Source organism: Drosophila santomea, chromosome 2L (assembly GCF_016746245.2).
Source record: "Drosophila santomea strain STO CAGO 1482 chromosome 2L, Prin_Dsan_1.1, whole genome shotgun sequence".
NCBI classification, from domain to species: domain Eukaryota; kingdom Metazoa; phylum Arthropoda; class Insecta; order Diptera; family Drosophilidae; genus Drosophila; species Drosophila santomea.
In genome coordinates this window covers 15601090-15626753 of record NC_053016.2, presented here as the reverse complement: position 1 = coordinate 15626753, position 25664 = coordinate 15601090, and the positions used below count along the sequence as shown (strand labels likewise).

Genomic DNA, 25664 nt, shown 5'->3' with positions numbered 1-25664 from the left:
TCACATTAACGCAATAAGCCACAAATAATCAGCCGTCTGACACCTGGACGCAATTCCTGGAAATCAGATTCCTTCGCCATCCAAAATCAGCCGAGCAAGAGGCGAATCCTGTTTATTAACTTCCCGGACAGCTTGCTTAAACTGCCGGAGTACTTATGCAAATGTATGCAAAGTGTTGGAGTCGCCGAAGCGGAGTCCAGGCAAACCCTCCAAATGAAGTGAGAAAATAAAATTAAAACTTACACACTCAGTTTGAAAGCCTTTTCTATCCCACACCGAGCCCCATGCCACAGGATTCAGCTGCTGTGCGGAGTTAAGCGATAAATTCCAGCTATTCAAAGCCAGAGAAGGCGGCAAAAAACCAGAGGTGGCGTGCTACAAATGACGTGTAAAATATTTGCACAGGGAGCTTGAAAGGAGCAGGGATATGTCAGCGCAGAAGGGGTGTCTTAACTGGAATTTTTAAATATCATTTATTTGATTTAATGGTAAGCATACTAATGCCACAATGCTACTCCATCTAAAATTATGAACAGAACAAAAGAACTTAAGAAATGCTGGGACATTAGGTTTAGCTTGCTTTAAAGGAGTGCAATGAAATTGAAAATTATTTGAAAACAGTAGATAGATTCCCAGGATAAACTGCCTAGGCACTGGCGCATCGCTGTCAAAGGCAAAGAGGTTAAAAGGTAAACAAAATGTAAATTGGTTTCGGTTTTCCAATTCCGTTTCTTCTGTGCTGTGTGCCGTGTGCCGTGTGCTGGCCAATGCCGATGGAGGTGGCAGATGGTGCGCCGTTCAATGCACCCGATATGGTACGCTTTCCCCAGTCGAAGAACCCATTAGGGCTTAAAGCCGAACGCCATTGAACTTGCCACTCCAAGGTGGCCGGCACAGGGGTGTGAGTTGCGTTGGGGCTCTGCCCTATTAATGGCGTTTCGTTGCCGGCCGTTAATTAATCCAATTATGGGGCGATTAACGTCCCACTTGTGTACATCAAGTATCCGCCACGTGGTGCCGTCTGAAAGCAAATAATAAAAATTTTAAGTACAGCAAGATGAAGGCGCTTGGAAAGTGATGCCCAAATCGATTAACGACGTACAGCGGATGCGTTCTGGAACTCAATTGCTTCCGCCAACCGGAGACCCGGAGACTCGGCCGAAAAGCTGCCCCACATGCAAATGCCACTCAGCCAAGTGGCACGCATCATGCGGGTTTGCCGTGGCACTGACAGCGTAGAATTTAATGGGAAAACAATTGCATAAAATTATGTGCAGCAAGGCGAGAAATTAGTTTCTACTGGTACCAAACGGGCTGCAGTCGCAGGATTTCGCCTGGCAGACGACATCGCCAACTGGACCCCTGGCGAAGTGCTAGCTCCACTCCAAGGACCTCCTGTTTGTCCTGGCTTTATTGTTGTCCGACACGATGTCTTGATGTTCAAGCGACTTAATTATTAAAGCAGTTTCGGGCGACGACGACGACGACGACGACGACCCTTTTGCGATTTGGCCAGCTTCAGCTAGGGCTTTGGAGCTAGCTGCCTGCCGAATTGAATGCGTAATTATGAGCCATGAACCATGTCTGACTGAGCAACAGCTGCCAAGGCGACAGACTGGGAGAACGATGACGGCGGGGGCAATTTGCAGTTACGGGACTGCTGGCTGAAAGTTAATTTTAAGCACACATTTCACTAAGCTCATTAAGCACACAGTCCGCTCACTCCATCCGCATCCGCCACTCTGCCACTCCGCCAATCCGCCCACAATTGCGCTCCGTAAATCGTGCGGATAATCAAGTTTTTGGTTGAATGCAAATGACAGAGACTCAATCGCGTCTATTAACTTTTGATTTGCGCGTATTTGTCGAATGGCAGCGGGTATTGACAGGAAATCTCTTGGCCACTAATTAAGTATTTGCATTGGGTTTTCTGTGGAAACTAACCTATTTAGCTAAACTTACCAGGATTATGCTGATAAGATGAAATTCAGTGATTGTGGTAAAGCATAAACGTCCTTAAGGGTTTAACAAATTAAAATGCAGATAAGTCCGCGCCAATTAGTGTTTTTAAGGCAATTAAAATGCTAAATACATAATACATATCCCCAAAGTGCAATGTGTTGAACCACTTAAAACCATTCTCTGATTCGCAACAACAATACTTAACACGCCTTCTTGAAAATGCCGACAGGCAGACATAAATATTCGCACAGAGCGAGTACAACAGCCACTTGAGTTGCGCCCAAATGTGTGCTACACGTTGGTCCACTGGTGCACTAGATGTAGATAGATTCTGGTGAATCTATCAGAATTCTGAGGCATATTCGAGTGCCTTATTAGCCAGTCAAAACATGGAGGCAGTGGCCCTGGCGTTCCTAATTGCACGTGCGCTGGCGTTACCTCATTTATCAGCTAATCAAATTACATGGCCATAATACGCAAACATTTGCATGAAGGGGGGCACAGGAAGACAAGACAGCTTTAATAGGCAATTTGCGTTAAACGCTGATTGAATAACCATTAATGCAACTAAAGAGCCAGTGTAGCACACATGCCATACTAATGACATCAGCCAGTGGAGGTGGGGAAAGTGCAATCGGGTCGTAAACACGTTCCCACGGATCTGGTGACTGACTTTTGAAGCGACTGGCTGAGAATGGGGAGGCAAAGTCCTGGACAAGGACTTTAAAAGCGACTTCCTAACAGGTCGATCCATGTACATACAACAGCATTTTCTGCTAATGGGCGACAATCAAGGTGGCAGAAAGCGCCATAAGAACGGCTGCTACATGCGTGATGATGAAAGAAAATGCATTAGAGACGGCCAAGAGTTCGAACGTGGCCATGAAGGCCTTTAACGCCAGCCGCGCCCACCAGCGGAGTTTATTAATATCGCATTTATCATAATTACCGACGGGGCGTTGTGTTGTGTTGTGTCTGGTGGAGCAGGACGCATGGAGCAGACTTTTATCATCCCCATGTGATGACATATTCAACAGGCAAAGCGGCCGTTAAATTCCTGGAATTCATTCCGCAATGGCGAGCCCGAAAAAATGTCTATGATGGTCCTGTCGACTTGGGGGAGGTTCATAAAAAATGCGACAGGCGAACCCCATGAACCAAGAACTTAAAACCCCTCTGCAACACAGGGAAAACAGTCTACTAGTTCTATTAAATTATATTTCTTAAGCAGTCAACTTTGATGAATGAACTTTATAGCTTGATCGTTAATTATGTCAAATTATAAGATATTAAAAAAAAACTTCATCTTAGATTTGCAAATAGCTCCTCTATATTTAAGCACTTACTCTAAGTGTATATAAAGAAATACATATCAAATACTAGTCTACGATCCATCTTAACTATTTTTCGCTCTGTGCATTAAGAGCTAAAGAAAAGGCCAAGAATTTATACGCGTTGTGGCAGCCTGTGGAGCTGGAACCGAAACTGGGAATGATTCATGCGGAAATAAAGGCACTCGAGAGTGTCGTAAATATTGTGGCGGCGACCACAGCAGCAGAGGCAGCCCCCGGAAAGGTGGAAAACAAATGAAAAGCTTTGCATTTTTGCACCTTTTCAGGAGCCCACACGACTGAATCGCCGTTGATTCATTTGCTGAATGTGACAAGCCGTCAGTGAATGTCCAAGTGACCAAAAGTCCGAGTGTCCACGCACTCGCTCCGTAAATTCTGTCCGTTGTGTCCGTTTGTGTCCGCTGCTGGTGTGCATTATTTAATTGACATGTTGATTGTTTCGCATTGAGATTCCATTTTATGTGCAATTTCAGCCGTGTGTTTGGGGGAGCTCCGCCCGGGAGCAGTGGGTTTTCCGCCCAAGCGGACTGCCAAACGGACGGACAAGAGCCTGTTGAAGAGCTGGCCAACTGCGACGACTCACCAAAATTACGCTCAACAGTTTGTTCTGCAGCAGATACAATAGAAGAGCGAGCAGCAAATGTGGCTGAAACATTGTGCTGTGAAAATATTTTAATATTTGAGTGAATAGAGTCAAAACACATGGAATTTAAAGCAGACTAGGCAAGCAATATTATTTGTAATACAATATATCAGGTTAGAATACCTTTTCATTTTAAAGGCACATTAAACAAGTTGAACTAAGCAGGCAAGTTATTCATATAAATCGTAAAAATCTTGGCTATTATTATATAGTGTGATGTATTATTTGAAAAGGGATTAAATTAGGTAAACAAGAATTAGGAATTCGAAGGAAATTGCTCATAAACTTTATTTAAATTCAATTATTTTGTATTCATAATAATTTTGTTCTACTTTTTTATTCTTCACCAACGCAAATAGCCAAAAATCCTAGAAAAATGTTCATACACATCGCAATGCGATATTAACCGTTAATGTTGATAGAAAGAAATTATTTATATTTAATTCAGTGTAAAATTTAAAATTATAAAATTGTTGGCAATGAAAGCCAACGTAGTTAACTAATCCTACTAAATTTGGTTCTAAATTCTGTTTATTTCATGTGCCAAAACTATTTGTATTTAGCCCACTGTGCTGAAGATTTGTCAAACTTGTTGCTAAAAAACGCGCCAAAATACGTGATGGGCGGAAAGGGGCGGAGGGGACAAACAACAAGGCCAAAAGTACCGCACCGCAGCCGTCAACACTGCAGTCATCGGCAATGAGTAATCTCCAAAAACCCACCACCGCGACCCCCAATCTCCGCCGGGAAAGCCACCTGCGAGGCGCAGGACAGGAGCGTGGTGAAGAGCGCCGCGCCGCTCGGAAGTCGGAAAATGGAAGGCGGCCGAGCGAGCAGTTGCGACGCGACTACCAAATGAATCGGACGCGATAGCGCTTCAGCGGAGGTCAGGAACTGCTATGTTTACCCTAGAACTGTATATACCAAGTGCTTGAAAGCCGTTCAAAAGTGGTTTAGTTCCATATTCGGTAAAGTCGGTTAAATTTGAGTTGTTCGATGGACTGCGTTCGTTGGTGATTTGCATTGGTTCAATACTAGAAAGTGCATTTTCCGTTTTTGCCAGAAAAGAAGTGTTTCAAAATATCAAATATAATATCTGCTTCAGAAGCTCAACTGTTCTGCTCGTTACTTGCATCTTCTGATCGTTTTCTCCACTCAAAGGATCGACTCATTGTGATTCTTGGCTCTATCAGCTAGCTAAATGGCTAAGTTTTTCGCCTAGAAACGGCTGCAGTGGGAAGTTAAATCCCATCTCTGGTAGTTCAAAGTTTTGCTCTCACTCGGCTGCTTAATTAAAACAAAGTTTGAAACCCTAAAGTGGAAATTACATGAAACATCTGTTTCCTACCCGATTTCAAAGCTTGTTCAATTCGATTCGTTAACGGGCACCTCCACTCCCGATACTAATTGCATTTGGCTGGCAGGATGGACAACACGTTCGAAAGTGGCCGCTTATCGAGTCGCCCACTCGGAACATCGCCAATATCACTCTTATCACCCCCGGGGCTTTTGTCGCCATTTACGTTCAGCCAGCCAGCGAGCGACACGTCAGAAAACGTGGCATAAATTCAGGCGCCTTCGCTGGCCAAGGTGGCGGATACTTAATTATTCATATGCGAGCTGATGGTCCTTCGCGGTGTCTTCCTCCAGTCCCAATTCGCTGACAAAAAGCCACTGCAATTCTGATGGGTTGCCATAAATTAAGCTTTTCCCATTGACGCAGATCGAAAAACGCAGACGTTGTACAGATACAGATACAGATACAGATACAGATACAGATACAGATACAGATACAAATACAGATACAGATACAGATATAGAGTGCAGCGAATGGGTAAACACGGGGTCCGGTAACGAATTCAGCACCCAAGGGAATTCGCGGGGAGATCGTGCCTTCGCATGCCATACGATCTGGATTTGGGCATTCTACGAAATTAGTGTGCCTATAGACAGCGCATTAAGTATACGCCGTGTGTGGAGTAATCTATTGTTATCTGAAAATCTATTGTTAGATTAGTGCTTAGTGCGCCGACAGTTTGTTGGTCCCCTCCCCACTCCCCCGCTCTTCTCCCTCCGCCATTCGAGCACTGGCATCAAAGCTTATTCATAACATTTGCTTTTGCTAGGGGACACAGATACCCACAAGTCCCCCCGCATAAACATACACAGGGCAGCTGTCAGCAGTGGGGAAAACCCTTTTTGGCAAGTCCAACAATAGCAATTCACATTAGTTATGTAGCTGAAAAAATCTGAAAAAAGGGGAAACTTTTACATCTGCTGCTGGCATTTTATATAAATTACATTAGAGTCCGACATCCCAAGGCTAGCTTACACTTACGACTACTATGTAGTGTAGTGGATTTGGACTCACATTCGCCCAATTTAACTTTGCAGCTGCTCGGAATCCTTGTCGCCAGCCAAACTGAAATCTATTTCAGTCCAAACTTTCGCTTAATCAACGAGTTACGTTCACTTAACCCCGGCTCCAACTCGAAAAGAGCTCGCTTAAACGCTCCCAAAAGCGGATTCCGAGTGCCACGCTGGGCCGCGCCATCTGGCATGTCGAATTCAAAGGGAATCGCAGATTGACGGCCATATCGCGGATTGAGGTGAATGCAAACTGAATGCGAGGGCCGCCATTACCATTAGCATTACCAGGTATTTTGATTTCGCTTTTCTGGCCCGCAACACGGAATTAATTTGCACAACTTTGGACTCGCTCTGCTCAAAGTTGCGGCAGCTATTTGGCTCGGTGTTTGTGGAATGTGCTGTTCATAACTTGTATCAATTGCTAAAGCGGTGAAAACTAAACGAGCAAAGGATTTAAAAATTTAATTAAAAAGTCAACATGGCGATGGAATGGATAACTGCAATGGACAAACGGTGAGTGAAATTAGTGGTTTCAGATTTTTAAGGTAAAGAAGAGCGAATTTAATTCGATTTTTTGAATGAGCTGCGTAATTAACAAGCAGCGATTTTGGGGAACTTTACATTAAATTATCAAGTTTTTTACTCCGAAAGTTTCCTTAGCTGAATTAGAATGCTTTCTCAAATACTGTGCAACTACTTAAATTTTAAGGCATTTCCCAGTTGAGTGCACAAGCTGCTTTCCTCTGTTTTCCCGAAGTACACATTGACGTGCGTGTAAGTTGAACAAAAAGCTCGACGTGGAGTACAAACAAAACGAGAAGCGAAACATTTTAAAATGTTACCGTCATGCTCTACATTCATTTGTGAAGAACCAACATCTGGGTGCCCCATCATCCTTCATCCTTGACGGCTGGCAAGTGGCCAATCCATCCGCATTGTGGACACGGCCTGCCACGAATTATCCGCTTTAATAAATCCCGATATCAATTCTCTGTGACTCAATGAGCCGTCTTCTGCACGGCAATTATTTCATAATTCTTGATTTGGACAATGAAAACCGTAAAATAAAATGACTTTAAAGAGGAGTCAATAGTAAATTATGACATTTATATCTTTCTTGATGAAAATAAAGGTAATTGAATTACTCGCCATAATTCGTTATGAATAAACCAACTCAATTAATGACATATAAAGTAATTTTCCCTTTTTTATAAGTTCACTAGAAACGTGTTTTCCGTCCTGTTAAAATAATAATTTTAAAATTTTAAAAATTATATAATTTATCTGATGGTTAAGTGTATGGTGGCTGATGCTGGCTTTATGTTAAAGGCTTCGCGGTTTTAATTAGAATACCATTTAACGTAAATATGCGCTGTGCCATTGGATGGTGTTTAGTCTTGTGTAAACATTATATTAATGGAATAAAAACAGATTTTAAATGTTCTATTAATTTTCACTTTATATTCTATTTCACAATATACATATATCGTTGCCATAGTCAACACTGAACCTAAGAGATGGTTAGTGCATTACTCATATGTGTCTCTCATGAGACCATGCAATTTCCACAGCATTTACTATTGCAGCTTACCGTGTTTAATATTTAATACAAGTACGTTAGAAGCAATATTATATTAGTGAGTGTGCACTACTTCAGCATAAGTTAAACTCGAACTGAGCTAATTCAACGTTGAGATCAGCTTTGTTTTTCAAAGTGTCTAAATCAATTTGCCAAAGCGTAAATGGCCGGGAATCGAGCACACATTCATCCGAACGACCACTTCATGAAAACTTCTGGATTTCATCGGGGGCAACACTCGATGCCACCATTACCATTAGCCACGCCGACCCACCGATCCACCGACTGCTCAGTTGTGCGGCACACTCTATTATTGCAGAGTGGCCTTATATTTCATTGGTGTTATCTGAATGGGGCGTGCCCCATACCGCCCTATACCACGCCCACAGCAGCAATCACAGGACAATCTCTTCAAATTTCACGCTCTGTCAACGCTTAAACGCTTCTCTAGCACTCGCACAAGTGCGTGAGGGGTCACGGGTCAGGGGTTAGCGGGCACACATGTGACTGACTACGCGACCGGCAGCTAAAAAAGAAAAGGTCAGCTGGCAAGGGCTTTAAGCTAACAGTTTGCCTTGTGCCTGCCCAAATATTTGCAATTCGCTGCCTTTTGTTTGCCCCGCCCAAAGATACTGGCGTGCAGCATGCAGATCCAGATTTTCCTCGCTCCTTATGGACCTAAAACAAATGGCCTGCTAGTGAAGTAGAGCCCGAACACAAAATAAACGATTTAATTTGGGCAGAATTAATGGCACAGCCACGAGGGGCAAGTCACGATATTTTGGCTTATCAAGAGCGATCTGGGCTTAAGCGCACCTGTAAGACGAAGAATCCTTGGTAATCGCAGAACGTAGGGCGTGAAGTGGCAAAGCCAGCAGACAGCAATTGATATTGATGGCTTCCCCTTCCCGGCGAAGGAAACGCCGTCTTACTCACAAGTGCCGCCGCACATTAATCATACGCCACGTGTGCCGAAGCAGCTTTAATGTGTGCGAGGAGCGAATTCCCGCCAATGTTCGCAACTTTAAGACTGACGTATCGCCGGCACGGCAATTACAAAATTCCGAAACGAAACTTTCGGGCGTGTGCCTAAAAACCGCAAAACCATTATAATAAACAACGAGCTGGCGCTGGCTGCCTAGGATGCTCCCCAACGCGCTTCCGGCTCTTTGGACCACCTACCTCTGTACCCGTCCCCATAAAAGCACTTAGGACCTGACTGTTTGGTTAACGACAAGCGCAGAAACGGTTGGGGTTGGTGGCCCCCCTCTTGCCGCTTCTACTGGTGAATGAATTATGCATGAGCCGGCAAAACAGCTCACCCTTAGCAGCCAGATGAAAGTTGCGCCCAAAAGTAGACGCCTCGCTGCAAAAGTAGCCCTCAATGCAGATGATGCCCGGCCGGGGCAAAAGTAGGTTCTATTTCTGACTGCAGGCAGCCTTTGTCTGCCCAGGTCAGCCCTTCCCTAAGACGCACCCGCTCTTTTTGAATTTTATGGAATTTTTAATTAGGCGGAAGCTGGGTGGGGCTTTCAGTGTGGGCGGTACTGGGGATTTATGGTGGGCGGGAGCTCGCCTGAACATTTTCTAAAACTTTTGGAAACATGCCGCACGGCAGCAAGGAGCAATTTGTTGTCTGCCAGATATGTTAAAACATTATATTGCAATTTTACGGAAGTATGCCTTGCTATGGGTAATATTTTTTAAGCAAAATACAGCCAAGAGTGATATAATTTTTATTATTTAAAATTAACTTAGTTTTACTTCTTGAATTTAGGAACTGCTTTGATTTGATTTGACTGCAAACTTTTCTTAAATGCAATTAGTTGACGCTTCACTTTCATTGCTTCATCTTTTCCCTCCCTTTCTTCTCATTATTCTGGCTGGACTTCCGTTTCCTGCACATTCTTGCCCGGAAACTCTTATACTTATTTATTCATTTTTCAATTGACTCGCACACAGACAGACAAAAAATATAATTTGCATACTTAATGCGTGCACAATCCGAGCACAAATGACACTGGAATTTTTAATTTCAGTTCATTGTTGAACTAATACTTTGCGCTACCATTTCTCCTTATTTTTATTCAGTTTATGACCTTGTCCGAATTCGAAAATAGAATAATCCTAGGGAAGTGCTTTTCATAGAGTCAGTAAATTATAAATGCAAAATACTCGTTTTTCCGCTTTTTTGGGTTTCGTTTTTCTTCATCGCAGTCTATTGTTCGGTTGTTTTGAGTTCACGATGGAATCATTTCTCAGAGTCCTTTAAACGTATTTATTTTTGTTTTCGCAATTTCATAAGAGCATTTTAAACTCTTTAGTAAAGGTCCCTTTTGCTTATTTGTTCTTTGTTTGTTTAAAGTAGGTAAATAGTAATACTTGCATCCAAATTAAAGGTCGAAATGTAAACTTGAATGCAATACAAATTTGTACGAACGTGTTCTGCTTTATTTAAGCTTATTATTGTTAAGCTTTATAAAGCTTTATAAACATTAGACAAAGTTCTTTTTTTAATAATGAGCGTGGTTTTTATAGTTCCCGAGATGGGACAAATGTGCGGCTAAATCGGAAACTTCGTTAGTATTCATCGAATATATACCACTTGGACAAAAAGTTATCACATATAATCTACAATTCCAGTTTCATATATATTTATTTAATAACAACAATAATGTCTAACCGTTTTTAAACAAATTTTTAGTCCTTGCGACCGAAACCTGCGTGATGTGGAGCTGATTTCGTGCCGCTTGCGTCGCGTGGAGCCCCTGTGTCGCCTTCCGGGATCTGCGCTCCAGCAGCTGGCCATGTGCGGATTCTACGAGGACCTGGAGAAGGGAGTGACTCGTGAGTGCTAGATTGCGGGGATTAAGTATGCCACGGAGATAGCTAACCCAAACCTTCTCCTCCCGCAGTTTTCCGCGCCGGAGAGCAGGGACGCTTCTGGTATGCAGTGCTCGGCGGATCGCTGGAGGTGCGATACCATGCCCATGCCGATGGCGATGGCAAGGTAAGTCCTTACTTAGGTCCTTAGTCCTTACCAGTCAGGAGACAGGAGGCACCAAGGCGCCGAGTGCGACACAATGCGCGTGCTGAGCAATATAATTGATAGTGATTACTCGGCGTACCCGCCGTGTTGCATATCCGATCCGCCGTGCATGCTCAATATTCCGGGGATTTGGGCCTGGGGGAGGAGGCCTCGAATGGGGGCATGCCTGGCTGCGGTCTGAGCCCCCCATCCTCATCCGTCGACGTGAGCAGCAGGAAAAAGGAACTGCTGACAACGGAGAAAGGACGTGTATCCGCTCCCATCTCCCGTTCCCCCCCGGCGAATTATATCGGTTTGTGGCATTCCATTTTTTTCCGATTCGCTGTTGCCCTCCTTCTGGCTTTGTGCTTGCCACAGCAACATTAATTTCCGCCCGGATATTGGCCAGCAGTTTTTTCCAGCCCAGTGTTCTGAATGCACGAGTATCGTACATGTGTACACTGTACTACATACGTGCATATGAAGCCGCCACATCCATCTGTGTTTCGCCACGGCCGAGTTCCTTTGGATGGCCCAGTCCGGGGAGGTGTCTGCTAATTGAAATGGTCCGAATTGCGAATTGGAACCGAATAGTGGGGCAGGGGTTGGGTCCCAGTGTGGTGCTGCTCGGGTGCCCTTCTTGCACGAGTGGCTGCAATCGAAATTCTAGTATTTATGGTTAAGTGGGGCACGACAGTGGCAGCATGCCTGACCTCAGCTTACTAATACTCGTATGCTGGCTGTGGCCACATACCTCACGAGTATGTGGCAGTGAAAATTGCAGTCCATGGTCCTGGTACTGGTCCGGTGGCAAGTGGTCCAAGTGTGGGCAGAGTGCCTTTCAGAGTCCTTTTCAGTATCGCCAGCAAAGGGTTAATGCAAGTGATCTAATAATGAGGAAAATCCCTTGAACCATCGCCATTCTCTGCATCGCTTTTACATACGTAACGATCTCGGCATTTCTGATAAAATTAAGTCGTAACTGCACATCTTAACTTAATTTTGGTTCGAAGTCTAATGGTCTCCTCCTTGGAATTCCTTTTCTAAACCTTATGTCATTGTTTGGTGATATATTGCGAAAAAGAGCTTACTTTTTCACAAATCGCGTTATATATAATATATTATTTGTTGCCATCATCTGTACTAGTTCCGGTTTCTGTTTAAGCTGCCTGAATGCAACTAGTATAGGATTTGAAGAAGAGATTATTTTATTCATTTTATTATGTATAAGCTATAAAGTTACTTTTTGTTCTTTTTATTTTAATCTATTCTAAAACATGGATGTAAAAACCAAAAGAAATTTTATCAGCATTCAACTTTTATCGATTCCCTACATAAAACAACTTTTCCTTCACACCGGTTTCTCAAAGCGAATCGTTCCTGTTAACATCTTTGCTGACCCGAATTTCCGGCTGCCTTTTATTTGCGTTTGTATAATTTTTCCGGCTGATTGGCTTTGGAAAAAGCCGGAATGGATTCGCCCGTGGGCAGCCCCCGCAATTATACCATAATACATTATTCATGCGAATGCACGGTGTTTTGGGCCTATGAAACTGTTTTTGACACTTCGTTTGCAGGCGAGTGTTATGAAATTTGGCGAATGAACGTGGCGTGCGGCACGCACAGCCCAATTTCCAGAGCCGGATAGATACATAGGTGTCTTCTTAGTGAAGCGAGTTAGTTGCCCAAAACAAAGAAGGGGCCTATCAATAGACCCACAATTAATAAAAAATAGAAGTGCCGCTTCTGAAAGAAATTTATGTGAGAATGCAAGACTTCGCCGACTGCTATTTGGTGCAAGTTCCGCTTTTTCTTGGTTTTCCAATTTTATGCTCACGTGATGAAGCCAATTAGGGACTAATGCAATGCGAGCTGGAGCAGATACAAATTGCAAGTAATTCATAAAAGTCTTGGCAGAGTGAAAAGCCCAAAGTCAAGTGTGGGCGCACCACCTGCAGATCACAGTTATAATTGAATTAATGTTGCATTGGATTGGAATATGCATTCGGGATACCAGCCCCAACCACTCATTCGACCTTGCATGTGGCGAGTTTTGGTGTATCTGCAAGATACAGCGCAATCTAGCTCGACTTCTTGTCTCCTGACCCGCCGACATAAGCGCGATTAATCTTTGTTGTGTGTCGACGTCAAACATTGCCGGATCCAATTAAAATGATTATATAATTAGAGCCGGAACGCCCGGGCAGGCCATCCCTAGCAGAAAGGCCATCAAACTAATGAAAATGCTTTGGAAACTGAAACTTTGCCCACCTGTAATTATGGATCATTAGGTGCAGGTGAGCGGAGCTTCCTCTTTTGGGGCCACGGCCACCCTGGTGACCCCGCAGCATCGATATTCAAGTTCAGACAATTCGTAGGTGTTTGATCTGTGCGACCCACGCTCGGAGAAAGCAACTCCATAAATAATTGGATGAAAACTCTCGGCGTAAATAGAGCACACACACTCTTTTGTGGGGCACTCTTTTGTGGCCCCAAGCCACAAAACATTTGATTTGAAAGAGCCATTTCCGCCAAGACACCTCAAAGCGGAAGCATTCGGGTTTTGGTCTAGAGCCGCCTGCTAGAATAAGCAAATACAAATTGCAGATACTCTCGAGCCTCATTCACTCACACAGTTTGTGGCCCCGTTCGGCGCAGCATTTAATTAGCCAAAAAATCTAAGCTCTTGTCCAATTTCGATGGGAGAATCAGCTAGAATCAGTTAGAGCTAACTAATGTTACTGTTAAATCCAATCATTTTGTTGACTAAACAGTTTCGCACAGGCAGCTGGCAGTTGGAGCTCGGGGAAATGGCTTTCGCATGTCAGAATTTCAGCATTTCAGACTTCAGTATATACCAAGATCTTTGTCTAACTTGAAGACACCGAGGAGTCGGATGCAGATAAGCGAGCGAGACTGCCCCTTGAGACGACAAATTGTAGCACTTCATTGAACTCAACGACACCCGTCGCGCATCTGACCTCGCATCGAGATCACGAGATCGGCCGAGATCCGTCCCATTCCATCTGCATTTTTGGGGAAGTGTAAATATAAACATGCAGAGGGGACGGGGCGAGGAAGATTTGTGCTCCGGTTGTGTTTACCTCGCTGTCAAACAAGTTGGCTACGCCGGCAGCGAAGTTGCCCACATATGTGGATATGTGCGCTGGTGCGCGACCAGCGGAAAGTATCTTTCGGATACTTTAGCGCTGCCGCAGAAATTAATACGTGCCGAGCTCTCCAGCAGCGCACAACTCGATCGCTGCCCCAGAGGTTCATTTCGGTTCGGTTCGGTTCGGTTCGGTTTGGCTCGGTTTGAATCTGTACCTTTATTTACACCTCTGCATCACCTCCATTGGAGCCCATCCGTATCTGTTTCCCCGTACGATTCGAGTATCTTCAAGTTGGCCATGCTGCAGAAAGTGCGTGGGCTGCGCTGAAAGATTCGCGCGCGGGCGTTCGCGAAGTCGCAGTAAACCAGTTAAATCACAGTGCTTGGCTATTGGCCAAAAATGTAATCGACACGACAACGGAGTGTAAACAGGCCCGTTCCCAATGCAGTTTTGAAATTGTTTATGCAATGCAATTGTGTTAAAAATTTATTACCTTCAAAGCGAAACAAAGCAAGGTAGCCGAAAACACATTTCTTGCCAATCTGGTGATTCAACAGCTGCAGTGTGTGTAAACAAATAAAGTGAGAAACAAAGCCGCAATATGGAGGAACGTAATTCAAGTTGATTTCATTCATTAAATCTGCTCAAAGGTTGCAGCGAAGAGAGCAGCGAACATTTTCTGGTGCGTATCTGTATCTGTATTTGCATTGGACCCATACTTAGGGTTCTTATCGCCCTGTTATCTGGAAAGAACTGTTTTGTAAGACAGTTGTGGGGAACATGAGAACAGAATGGGTTTATTCTTATATGGGTATATGTATGTGTGTTAGCACCACGTGAAAACTTTAGTTGAGCTGAGCAATGTGAGTGGGCACACACAGCACTTCCGGAAAGATGAGTAATGGTTCCTTAAAACCGACTGTAAACATAGCTCCGCTCGGTTCATTTCTCCCATAATCTACATACATATATGCACAGGTTCGCATTTATCATCAACCAATAAATGCGATTTGCATAATTGATTAAAATTATTGGCAATCTGGTGGACAGGCGGCCGTCGGCGGCCAACAGGTGGACCACTTATGACGGCCCGTCCAAATAACAAATACAAGCACAAAAGGCAGAGTAGATCGCAGTTGAATAGCCATCGAGATGATTGATGATGCTCCAGGTTAGCCAAGAGCCAATAAAATGCATAAATATGTGCTCAAGTAGGGGAGCTCCAGTATAACAAATGCTGGAGAAGATGAAAGATTGATAATGCCCGGGGAGGGAAACACCTCTGCAGATGAAGACATGGCCCACTCTCGATGAGCACTGTGTACATAATATATTGAGATTTATGTCTAGCGGGGCACTTCTTACAGAGAGTTGCTGCAACCTAATTGGGCCTGAAATAGAAAGTGGAGGTACAACCTTGCCAAAGGTCAAAGATCAGCCGCATGCACATATTCCTTCAGTTTAGTATCCGCCCACCTCATCGCCTCGTGAGACACAAATACTGCTCGTGTTTTATACTCTTTATGGATCAATAAGTTCGGCCTGCGTGCCACGGAGCAACAGCATCAGAGCCCCGGGGAAACTCCTTCTCCCGAGATCAAGGTGCTTTTAATAATCTTAATAGCTTGGGCGGAGGAGCGAGTTCGAGTGGGCGGCTAAGAAGCAGTTTTACCGGGCCCTAATAAAATGTTTATACGTACATGCATGTGAGGGGGTGAGTGCATGATAATATTAATCAGGATAAGAGTAGTTTCATAATATTTATTTATTTATAAAAGCAGCCAATAAAATGGGGCACATTCAGCTTGCGGCAATTATCCATCAGCAGACACCTCCCCATTTCCACAGTTTACTCCTTGCTCGCTAAAAAGTTCGCATTAGCACGGGAAAAGTTCGTAATTAAATAAGTTTAAAATAGCAAATTAGCCAAAAAATGCAATAAATTCATTTTTATTGCACGAGTTTTTCCATTAGCAACTCTGGAATAATTTAATGAGCTCACACGCTTCAGCGGAATAAGGAGATTTCTAATCGCTATCTCTCGCCATTGCCTCTTCAGATAAGCTCGTACAACGATTCGCAGAAGGCCAATGTGCGATTCGATAAATATTCACAAATTATGCAAATAATCTGCTGATAAGGTGCCAAAAGATACACATCCCCTCGCCGTCGCGTACATAACGAAAATCAAATATGAAATACAAACAAATTACTGACAAACGAGAGGGAGATCTTCGGCGGAGGGACGTGCTTGTCATAAATTCATTCGCGTTGAAAAATTCAACGCTTCGAATATGAGAAATCGCCTACACTGTAACAAATTATTAGCTATTTTAGGCTTAAACAAGGGAGAACGCTATCGACGACTATTTGATACCCGTTACTCAGCTAGTGGAAGTGCGAAGAGAAATTTCAGCACTGACAGTTTTTTGTGGTTTTTGGGCGTGTCAAAAATATTTTTGGAAAATGTAGAGAAATTTACATAACTAATACAACAATGAATAGATATTAAATATTCAAACGAATAAACAAAAAAAGAAATTTAAAGGGTACACAAATTTTAATATAACCAATGAATTTCATTTTATATTCATAACATTATCCTTTTGTAACAAGCTTTATCGGGAAATATGGTATAGGTTTAGATATGGTATAGAAAGGTTCGTCTAAAAGTGCTCATGTACTTTCACGTTTTTAGAATTTACTCATGCAGAATTCCAATATTTTTAGCGTTGGAAGCCTATAAATAGCAGAAGCACTGAAACCAACAAAAACAGCTAAAATATGTCAGAAAACGCCTTTGCCGTTGCCGCTTGCCATGGCAATAAGCTTAATGGCAGCATTTGATGTCGATTACCATAAATAATATGTTGGGAACAAGATAAAGCTCGCAACACACGACTCCACAGGCAAAGGCGTCGAATTAGCAGACGCAAAAAATGTCAGAATGAGGCAGCCACAGAAAGTGGCATTGCCACAGACTCTTGAAATCGCAGACGGATTGAGAATTCTTGCTTATCACAGAGGAAATTAGGATGCGAATTTTCCCTGGTCTACTTGGAATTTCTCTTTTAGAAGCATAAACTTTATGCAGCGAGCAAAATCAATATTGGCACAATGGAGAATTTTCAATTTGATTGCTTGGGTCTGCAAATCGACTCCCATCGTTGTTCTGTTGCCTTTTCGCTTTCCACTTTCCACTTTCACTTTTTATCAACAAATCCGGCCGAGTTCAGATTCGCGTGCTGAATTGAGTTAAACAATATTCTTATCGACCTTTCCCCCATTCTGCCAGCAATGGGAAAAGTTAGCTCGGGTTGCGTTTTGCCCAATTTACATTTCAGTGGCCAAAAGCGTGGGACTCTGGGATTGTGGCTTAAAGCCGAACTGCCAGCAAAAGCCAAGCATGCCAACCAACCAACCACTTCAGTAGTGACAACTTGAAAGGGTTTTTATTCACAATCAAACACATTTCTTATTCGGTGGCATGCCCAAAAAGAGCAATCGCGATGTGCTGTTGTCATCGTGGAAATCTAGTTGAATTTATTTTTGGGCAAAACTAGATTTGCCAAATCGGGAAGCATAGAGCATTAATTTGCTTTGTTTTCGATTGAGAGGAAATTGAATTTGATGCGTGAGTGCGACTCCATTTGAATAATTGAATTATTTAATCCATTTAAAGTCTGCTACCTGCGCCATTAAAACTACATCGCCTCGCTTGCGGCCAAATCTTTTGGATGCACAATTGGTCATATGGGCATCGATTTTCCTTCTGCCTTCGGGCCATGTGCTCCACTCTCCAAATGTGCGGACCGCATCATGTTTATGTGCTGTGCGTCCATAAAATTCGTGCTTCGCCCACGATCTGGAATGCGAGAGTAAATCCGCCTCCGCCTAGACCAGCAGCATAATGAATAGGTATAATGCTGATGTTTTCCGGCCCATTTATCCAACTCCCAGCTCCAGCTTTTTCTTTTACTGCCGGCCCTAATATTTCATTACAAATGGCTTTGTCATTTATATGCCCAAAGTTCTGCTCTGTACCTCTTCTAAATTCACGGCACAAAGGCAATTTTGGTTTAAAGTGCGTATACGCCACGTGCTGCCATCTGGGCATCTGAGCACATAAAACATATTCACGGTGCTGCTCCAAGCGAGCGTTTTATTGCCCTCCCGTAAAAGTGGATCTGGGTGGCAGCTACTGCCAGTAGACTGCTCTGCAGTCTTGCAACAGCATAAGTCAACAATTTGCAACTTGGCCGGTGTTCGGACGACAATCTGTGTCATCTCGCTTGATGGAGAGCCCCATCGGGCTCTCTCTTTTAACACAGTGACCCAGCACTTGTCACCACATCACACCCGGTCATCTTTTTATGGCTTCCGCCGAAGACAGTAAAGCTGCGATGAAACAAAGCCCACGGCACACAATCACCACCGAATCAATACGGAGCAGCAGCTGCCACACATGCCACACAATCACCATCACAATAGCAATTGCAATCAGAATCACGGCTCGAATATGTCAGCCCAGAAATTCAATCAGCCATCATCCCGCTGCTCCAAGAGTCTGGTTGTGATTGAAAAATCCCGCCGGAGAAATGCGCCATTGTCATCCAGCGACAAAGTGGAATCTTGCTAATTATTGCCGCTGCCTAGGGAGTACTTAACTGGAGTGGGTTCTATTACACTCGAATGCTCACTCAGAAAGCTTAAAGCCTAGTAAAATTTACCAAGATGCTTCTTGTGCTGATTATGCTTCAAAGGTTGGGTAGGGAATCCCCCACCTGCGCCTCTTCGTTTCGGCTGCTCCTGTGATTTACATGATACGCAGACGCGACATTACGGTTGTCACCCCACAGGAAATGCCGAGTCCCATGCTCCGCTCACGATTTGTTTAGATTGCCCCACTTCCAGACACAAATAAAACTAATTTATTCAAGGCGCTCGCTCATGCTGTGCCCAGCCTTTAGGGGATTGGGGTTGGGACTGGGACTGGGACTGGGACTCGAGTTGCCCCGTCTCCCGCCTGCATTTGCAATCGAAAGAGCTGTGTGTCTTCGGGGCGCAACACATCTGCAGAGCTAACAATTAGGCGACTGTTTACAAGAAGTCCGCGAGATGCAGACGAGATTCAGCCGAGATGCATCTGCAATTAGCCAAGCCATCTCCCAGTCTCCACGAAGACAACAATCCGCCAGAGACTGCGGCAGTCAGATGTCGACTTAGAGGGCCCTCGAGCGCGTTCTTCGTTCTTCAAGAATCTGCATTGTGAGCCGTCGGCGTGGGGTTTCCTTTGTGTGCTCAGCCGGCTCTTTGCAGCATTTAGATTTGCATTTTTATTTAGCGCATAAGTACACGCTACTTTTTGCCTTCCTTTCTTCTCGTTGCGCGTTTCATTATGCCAAGAACGCCGCGTTTTGCGTAACTTTTGTTTTCCCACCTTAATGCGGATGAGTATAGAAAAACCATGACCCATGTGGGCCGAGACGGGGCACCTCAAGGTCGGGCAGTTGGACTTGATTTGGATCGGCAGGATGACACGCATTCTCGCCACTTGCAGCCCACACTTAAAAGTGTCAGTTGCCCATCTAAGCCACAGGAACACGCACAGCTCAAGACAAAGACAGCCAAGGACACTTCCAGACAAGGATTCTGTCTCGCAACTTGTGATAAGTAATGCACAAGGTCAATATTGCCTTGGGCCCTCGAATTGTATAAAATAAATCCACCATAATCGCGTTTGTGTTCCCGCTTTCGGTACACCGACAATATAAGGGGATTCCCCACAAATGTGAGGATGTGCACAAATGCACATCCTAATCGGCTTATATCCTTTGAGAACGCGACTCGGGGAACGACTAACCTAAAGCTTAAACGGGGCGTTAAGCACTCAGAATTATGGGGCCGGGGTAATTTAGATAAGCTATCATTATAAAAATGTAATCGAATTAACCATTGGCCTTTATCAGCCTTTAAACACAGAGATCAGTGCGACTACCTCCTTTTGTAAACGCAAAGCTTACCTTCTTTTATCTCAAAAATAGGTAAGCAAAAGATAGGGAACGGAAATAAGATAGTGACGACGGTTTTGCTTTCACATATCCTGTTCTTAAAACTATTGTTTTTTTAAGTATCGAACACACGAAGTTACTGACATTTTTTAATGACTTTCTGTAGGGATATATTAGGATATATTTAGGATAACTAAGATTTACCTAGCTTACTACAGAATCAAACAAGAGAGAACGCTATAGTCGAGTTTCCCGACTATCTGATACCCGTTACTCAGCTAGTGGAAGTGCGACGGAGAGTCTTCAATACTGACAGTTTTTGGCGGTTGTGTGTAGTTCCTGAGATCTCGACGTTCATACGGACGGACAGACGGACAGACAGACGGACGGACAGACGGACATGGCCAAATCGACTCGACTCTTGATCCTGATCAAGAATATATATACTTTATATGGTCGGAAACGTTTTCTTCTGCCTGTTGCATACTTTTCAACGAATCTAGTATACCCTTTTACTCTACGATTAACGGGTATAATTAGTCCCAAAGTTTTTCGGATCATGTGTTCCCTGACTATTTTACTACGCATTTAAACTACGTTATACCTAATATAATTTTACAGCACGCTGTTGCTGTGACTCTTAATTAGCAATAAGACCCGATGCGAATACAATATTTAAAACCACTCACTCCAATTAAACAACAATATCGTTATCTTCTCTTAATATTTTGATCCTCTTGTAAAGAGATCTTAGTTCTCCCGTCGAACTGATTGTTTATCACCTATTGTGTTAGTGTCCATTACCGAAAGAGAGTGAGAGAGAGAGGTATTGAAAAGTAAAAAAAGTGTCAATAAATAAATAAAGAAAACGTTGATTACCTCTAACTCTGCCACACTCCCGAATGATATCAAATGAGTGAGTAAACCTGATGGAATATTTTTTACGGAAGCACCAACCTGTTTGTTTAACAACAATCTCGTTATCAGTTGTTATACCCGTTACTCGTAGAGTAAAAGGGTATACTAGATTCGTTGAAAAGTATGTAACAGGCAGGAAGCGTTTCCGACCATATAAAGTATATATATTCTTGATCAGGATCAATAGCCGAGTCGATCTGGCCATGTCCGTCTGTCCGTCCGTCTGTCCGTCCGTATGAACGTCGAGATCTCAGGAACTACAAAAGCTAGAAAGTTGAGATTAAGCATACAGACTCCAGAGACATAGACGCAGCGCAAGTTTTTCGATTCATGTTGCCACGCCCACTCTAGCGTTCTCTCTTGTTTTAAGTATCGAACAAAGGAAGTTATTGACATTTTTTGATGATTTTCTGTCGGGTGGTGAAATTGAACAAAATCAATTCTCATTGTTAAATATTTGAAAAAAGTTTTTTCAAATATCAAAAATTTTATATAAAAAAATGCTCAAACGAAACTCTGTTAAACAGTTGAGAGTCTTTGGTTTTATTTTTTTAATTAAAATGCAACACTGCTAGATTCGCACTAAATGACTTGTCATTTGGAATATTGATGTGGGATATATTTAGGATATTTAAGATTTACCTAGCTTACTACAGAATCAAATCAGTCCCAACGTTTTCGGAATATGTTCCCTGACCATTTTACTACGCATTTATGTAAACTGCGTTATACCTAATATAATTTTACAGCACGCCGTAAATAATACGACCCGTTGCGAATACAATATTTTAAAGCAGCCACACCAGTTCAACAACAATATCGTTATCTACTTTAATATGTCGTCAAGTGAACGTTAAAGTATTTTTGAGAAAGTGATCTTAGTTCTCTTGCCGAACTAATTGTTATCACACATTGTGTTAGTGCCCATTACTAAAAGAGAGAGGGATAGAAGTATTGACGAGTAGAGAATAAATAAATAAATTTAATTCCAATAAATAAATGATGTATTATGTTTATGTAAATTATGTCTGCCACCCCTCCCGAATGATATTAAATGAGTGAGTAAACCTGATAGAACATTCTTTACGGAAACACCAACCGGTTTGTTTAACAACAATCTCGTTATCAGTTGTTTATATTTTAATTCGCGAGCATTAGTACAGAGCAGCGGTTGGATATCTCTTTGAAGGTGCTCTTAAATCGGTTGGAAAGTGCCTGCTATTATCGACGAGTCTGTAATCATGACTACCAACTACAAAACAGCCAAGTCATGGTGATAGGAATTTTAGCTAACAAGCATGCATGCTGCCGACGTGCCTGTGAGTCGCATGGAATCTTATAAAAGTGGACGAACATTTTGTGGCGATCAGTAAATCGTCGCAGGTCGAGCACGACGAATGCGAAACGGGAGTAGCTACGCAACATGTTTGTCTTGATATACCTTCTGATCGCGATCTCCTCGCTTTTGGCCTACTTGTACCACCGCAACTTCAACTACTGGAGTCGCCGCGGAGTGCCACACGATGCACCGCACCCACTGTACGGCAACATGGTCGGGTTCCGAAAGGACCGGGTGATGCACGACTTCTTCTACGACTACTACAACAAGTACCGAAACAGCGGCAATCCCTTCGTGGGCTTCTACTTCCTGCACAAGCCGGCCGCCTTCATCATGGACCCCAAGCTGGCCAAGAACATCCTCATCAAGGACTTCTCGAACTTCGCCGATCGCGGCCAGTTCCACAACGGGCGCGACGACCCGCTCACCCAGCACCTGTTCAACCTGGACGGAAAGAAGTGGAAGGCTATGCGTCAGCGGCTGACGCCCACGTTCACCTCGGGCAAGATGAAGTTCATGTTCCCCACGGTGGTCAAGGTGTCCGAGATTTTCGTTGAGGTCATCACGGAGCAGGTGCCCGCCGCCCAGAACGGAGCCGTGCTCGAGATCAAGGAGCTTATGGCCAGATTCACCACCGATGTGATTGGCACCTGTGCCTTTGGCATTGAGTGCAACACACTGCGCACCCCTGTCAGCGATTTCCGCACCATGGGACAGAAGTTCTTCACCGAGATGCGTCACGGGAAACTGCTTACCATGTTCATGTTCAGCTTTCCCAAGCTGGCCAGCAGGCTAAGAATGCGCATAATGCCAGAGGACGTCCACCAGTTCTTCATGCGCCTTGTCAACGACACGATTGCCCTCAGGGAGCGTGAGAACTTCAAGAGGAACGACTTCATGAACCTGCTGATCGAGCTGAAGCAGAAAGGTCGCGCCACCCTGGACAATGGTGAGGTCATCGAGGGCATGGACATCGGCGAACTGGCCGCCCAGGTGTTCGTCTTCTATGTGGCCGGCTTTGAGACCTCCTCCTCGACTATGAGTTACTGCCTGTATGAATTGGCCCAGAATCAGGACATCCAGGACAGGCTGAGGGACGAGATCCAAACGGTGCTGGAGGAGCACGAGGGGCAGCTAACCTATGACTCCATCAAGGCCATGACCTACTTGGACCAGGTCATCTCAGGTAGGAGTTATTTCTCAACACACAACCCCAACAGAGATTCTAACTGGTTTTACCCAATATCTTTGTGTAGAAACCCTGCGGCTCTACACCTTGGTGCCCCACCTCGAACGGAAGGCCCTTAACGACTACGTAGTGCCGGGCCACGAAAAGTTAGTGATTGAGAAGGGCACCCAGATCTTAATCCCCGCGTGTGCCTACCACCGCGATGAGGATCTCTATCCGAATCCCGAGGCCTTCGATCCCGAGCGCTTCTCGCCGGAGAAGGTGGCCGCCCGCGAGTCCGTGGAGTGGCTGCCCTTCGGCGACGGACCGCGGAACTGCATCGGGATGCGGTTTGGCCAAATGCAAGCCCGCATCGGTCTGGCTCAGATCATCAGCCGGTTCAGGCTATCCGTCTGCGACACGACAGAGATCCCACTGAAGTATAGCCCCTTTTCCGTAGTTTTGGGTTCCGTTGGGGGCATCTACCTGCGCGTGGAGCGCATCTAAGCTCCACTTTCTCTCTCCACTTCACGAAAGTGATGCAATATTTAAGACTTTTGTTTTGTAAGACTGTTCATTTATTAAATACAATTCGTTGTTACATATGTACATACATACATATTTGTTGATACATATATTTTTGTTTGTAACTTACCTTTTCAGCCATATTCACTTATTGGCCTGTGATAAAGCACTCACTCGTGTTTAGATGATTAAATAGACTTGGTGTCAGATGAACTCAGACGAATGTTGTTCCCATCAGTTTAGCAGGTTCATAAATTGCATTTGGTAAAGTGGCAACTTGCCACGCGAATTGCTACCTCACTAGTTATACCAGTTATTCGTAGAGGAAGAGGGTATACTAGATTCGTTGAAAAGTATGTATAAGGCAGAAGGAAGTGTTTCCGACCATAAAAAGTGTATAGCACATCGAGATCTCAGGAACTATAGAAGCTATAGAGTTGAGATTAAGTACACAAGTTCTAGAGACATTGACGCAGCGTAAGTTTGTTGATTCGTGTTGCCACGCCCACTGCAACGCCCACAAACCGCCGAAAACTGCCACGCAACTTCCACTAGCTGAGTAACGGGTATTAGATAGTCGAGGAACTCGACTAAAGCATTCACTCTTGTTTTAATGTTAAAGTCAATGACTTTCCTTTGAATAGCTGAGCGAAATTAATTACTATTCCCAGACGCTGTAATGTTTTGCATACCTCATTGCACACTCGTTAGGTTGCTCAACCGTGGCAGCGAAAACCCCAAATTAAAATACGGCGCTGAAGCATGCAACACGAGTCGGCTAATTGAGGTAAGCCCTACCTTATTAAACAGTATGTACATATGTCTGTAGAAAAAAAATAATAACTCCACCACGTCGAACATTTCACGATTGTCAAAGATATGAGATTACTTGTAAGGTGGTGGATGAATTTGACCACTTATCATACATATATTTCTTCTTCTAGTTTTATGGTGTTATCATGTTAAATAGCTAAGTTATTAAATAACACTGCTACATATAAGAATGTACTCAAAAACAAGAGAATCCGCTATCAGATACCAGTTACTCAGCTTTTGGAAGGGCGAACCATTGTTACACCATAGATCAACAAACTTGCGCTGCGTCTACGCCTCTAGAAATTGATTGCCTTATCTCAACTCTCTAGCTTATATAGTTCCTGAAATCTCGACGTTCATGTGGACAGCCTGAACAAGAACAATTTTTATTAGCAAAAAGTTATAATTCTCAATGGCAAGCTTGTTAGTATTTTTCTTATTTTAGCTAGGAAGCTGTTTTCGTTTCAATAACTATTAAGTGATTTAATTTCCCGGTCTATGATGCTAACCAGTCCATCTTTTTTTTTCCTGAAGCGTAATTTATAGTAAGCAATTTGAGTACTATTGAACATTAATGTAGACGTTTCAAATAGAACAAATTCCATGCACATAAGAAAGGTATCCAGCATTGACGAACGATTCAATAAGTAAAGCAATTGAACAATCCTCGTCTATATGCGTATATTGTAATCTTTTAATAGATTTTTATACCCATTACTTTAACGCCTTAAATTGTCACGCCCACTCTTTTAAAAAATGTTTTAATATTTTTTCATAAGTCTTGTAAATTCTCACCGATTTGCAAAACAACTTTTTGCCTAACTGCCACACCCACATTTT

At 43.6% G+C, this 25664-nt stretch overlaps 2 protein-coding genes across 3 annotated transcripts in view; both read left to right on the top strand.

Annotated features, from left to right (window-relative positions):
• Positions 1–4800: 4800 nt before the first annotated feature.
• Positions 4801–25664, top strand: part of LOC120458622 (rap guanine nucleotide exchange factor 4) — a 38525-nt gene continuing 17661 nt past the window's right edge. The window contains exons 1-5 of one of the 2 annotated variants that reach the window (XM_039646336.2): positions 4801–4925; positions 6352–6615; positions 6689–6840; positions 10611–10753; positions 10822–10916. In XM_039646336.2, coding sequence (XP_039502270.1) covers positions 6806–6840; positions 10611–10753; positions 10822–10916 — 273 coding nt within the window. In that variant the 5' untranslated portion in view covers positions 4801–4925; positions 6352–6615; positions 6689–6805. Of the gene's footprint in view, positions 4926–6351; positions 6616–6688; positions 6841–10610; positions 10754–10821; positions 10917–14188; positions 14730–25664 lie in introns of those variants that run through there. The other variant, XM_039646370.2, reaches the window with a different exon arrangement.
• On the top strand, positions 22338–24098 carry LOC120458649 (cytochrome P450 6a2). Its single transcript, XM_039646381.2, has 2 exons — positions 22338–23501; positions 23572–24098. The coding sequence occupies exons 1-2, from the start codon at positions 22400–22402 to the stop codon at positions 23988–23990; spliced, it is 1521 nt and encodes a 506-aa protein (XP_039502315.1). The 5' UTR covers positions 22338–22399; the 3' UTR covers positions 23991–24098.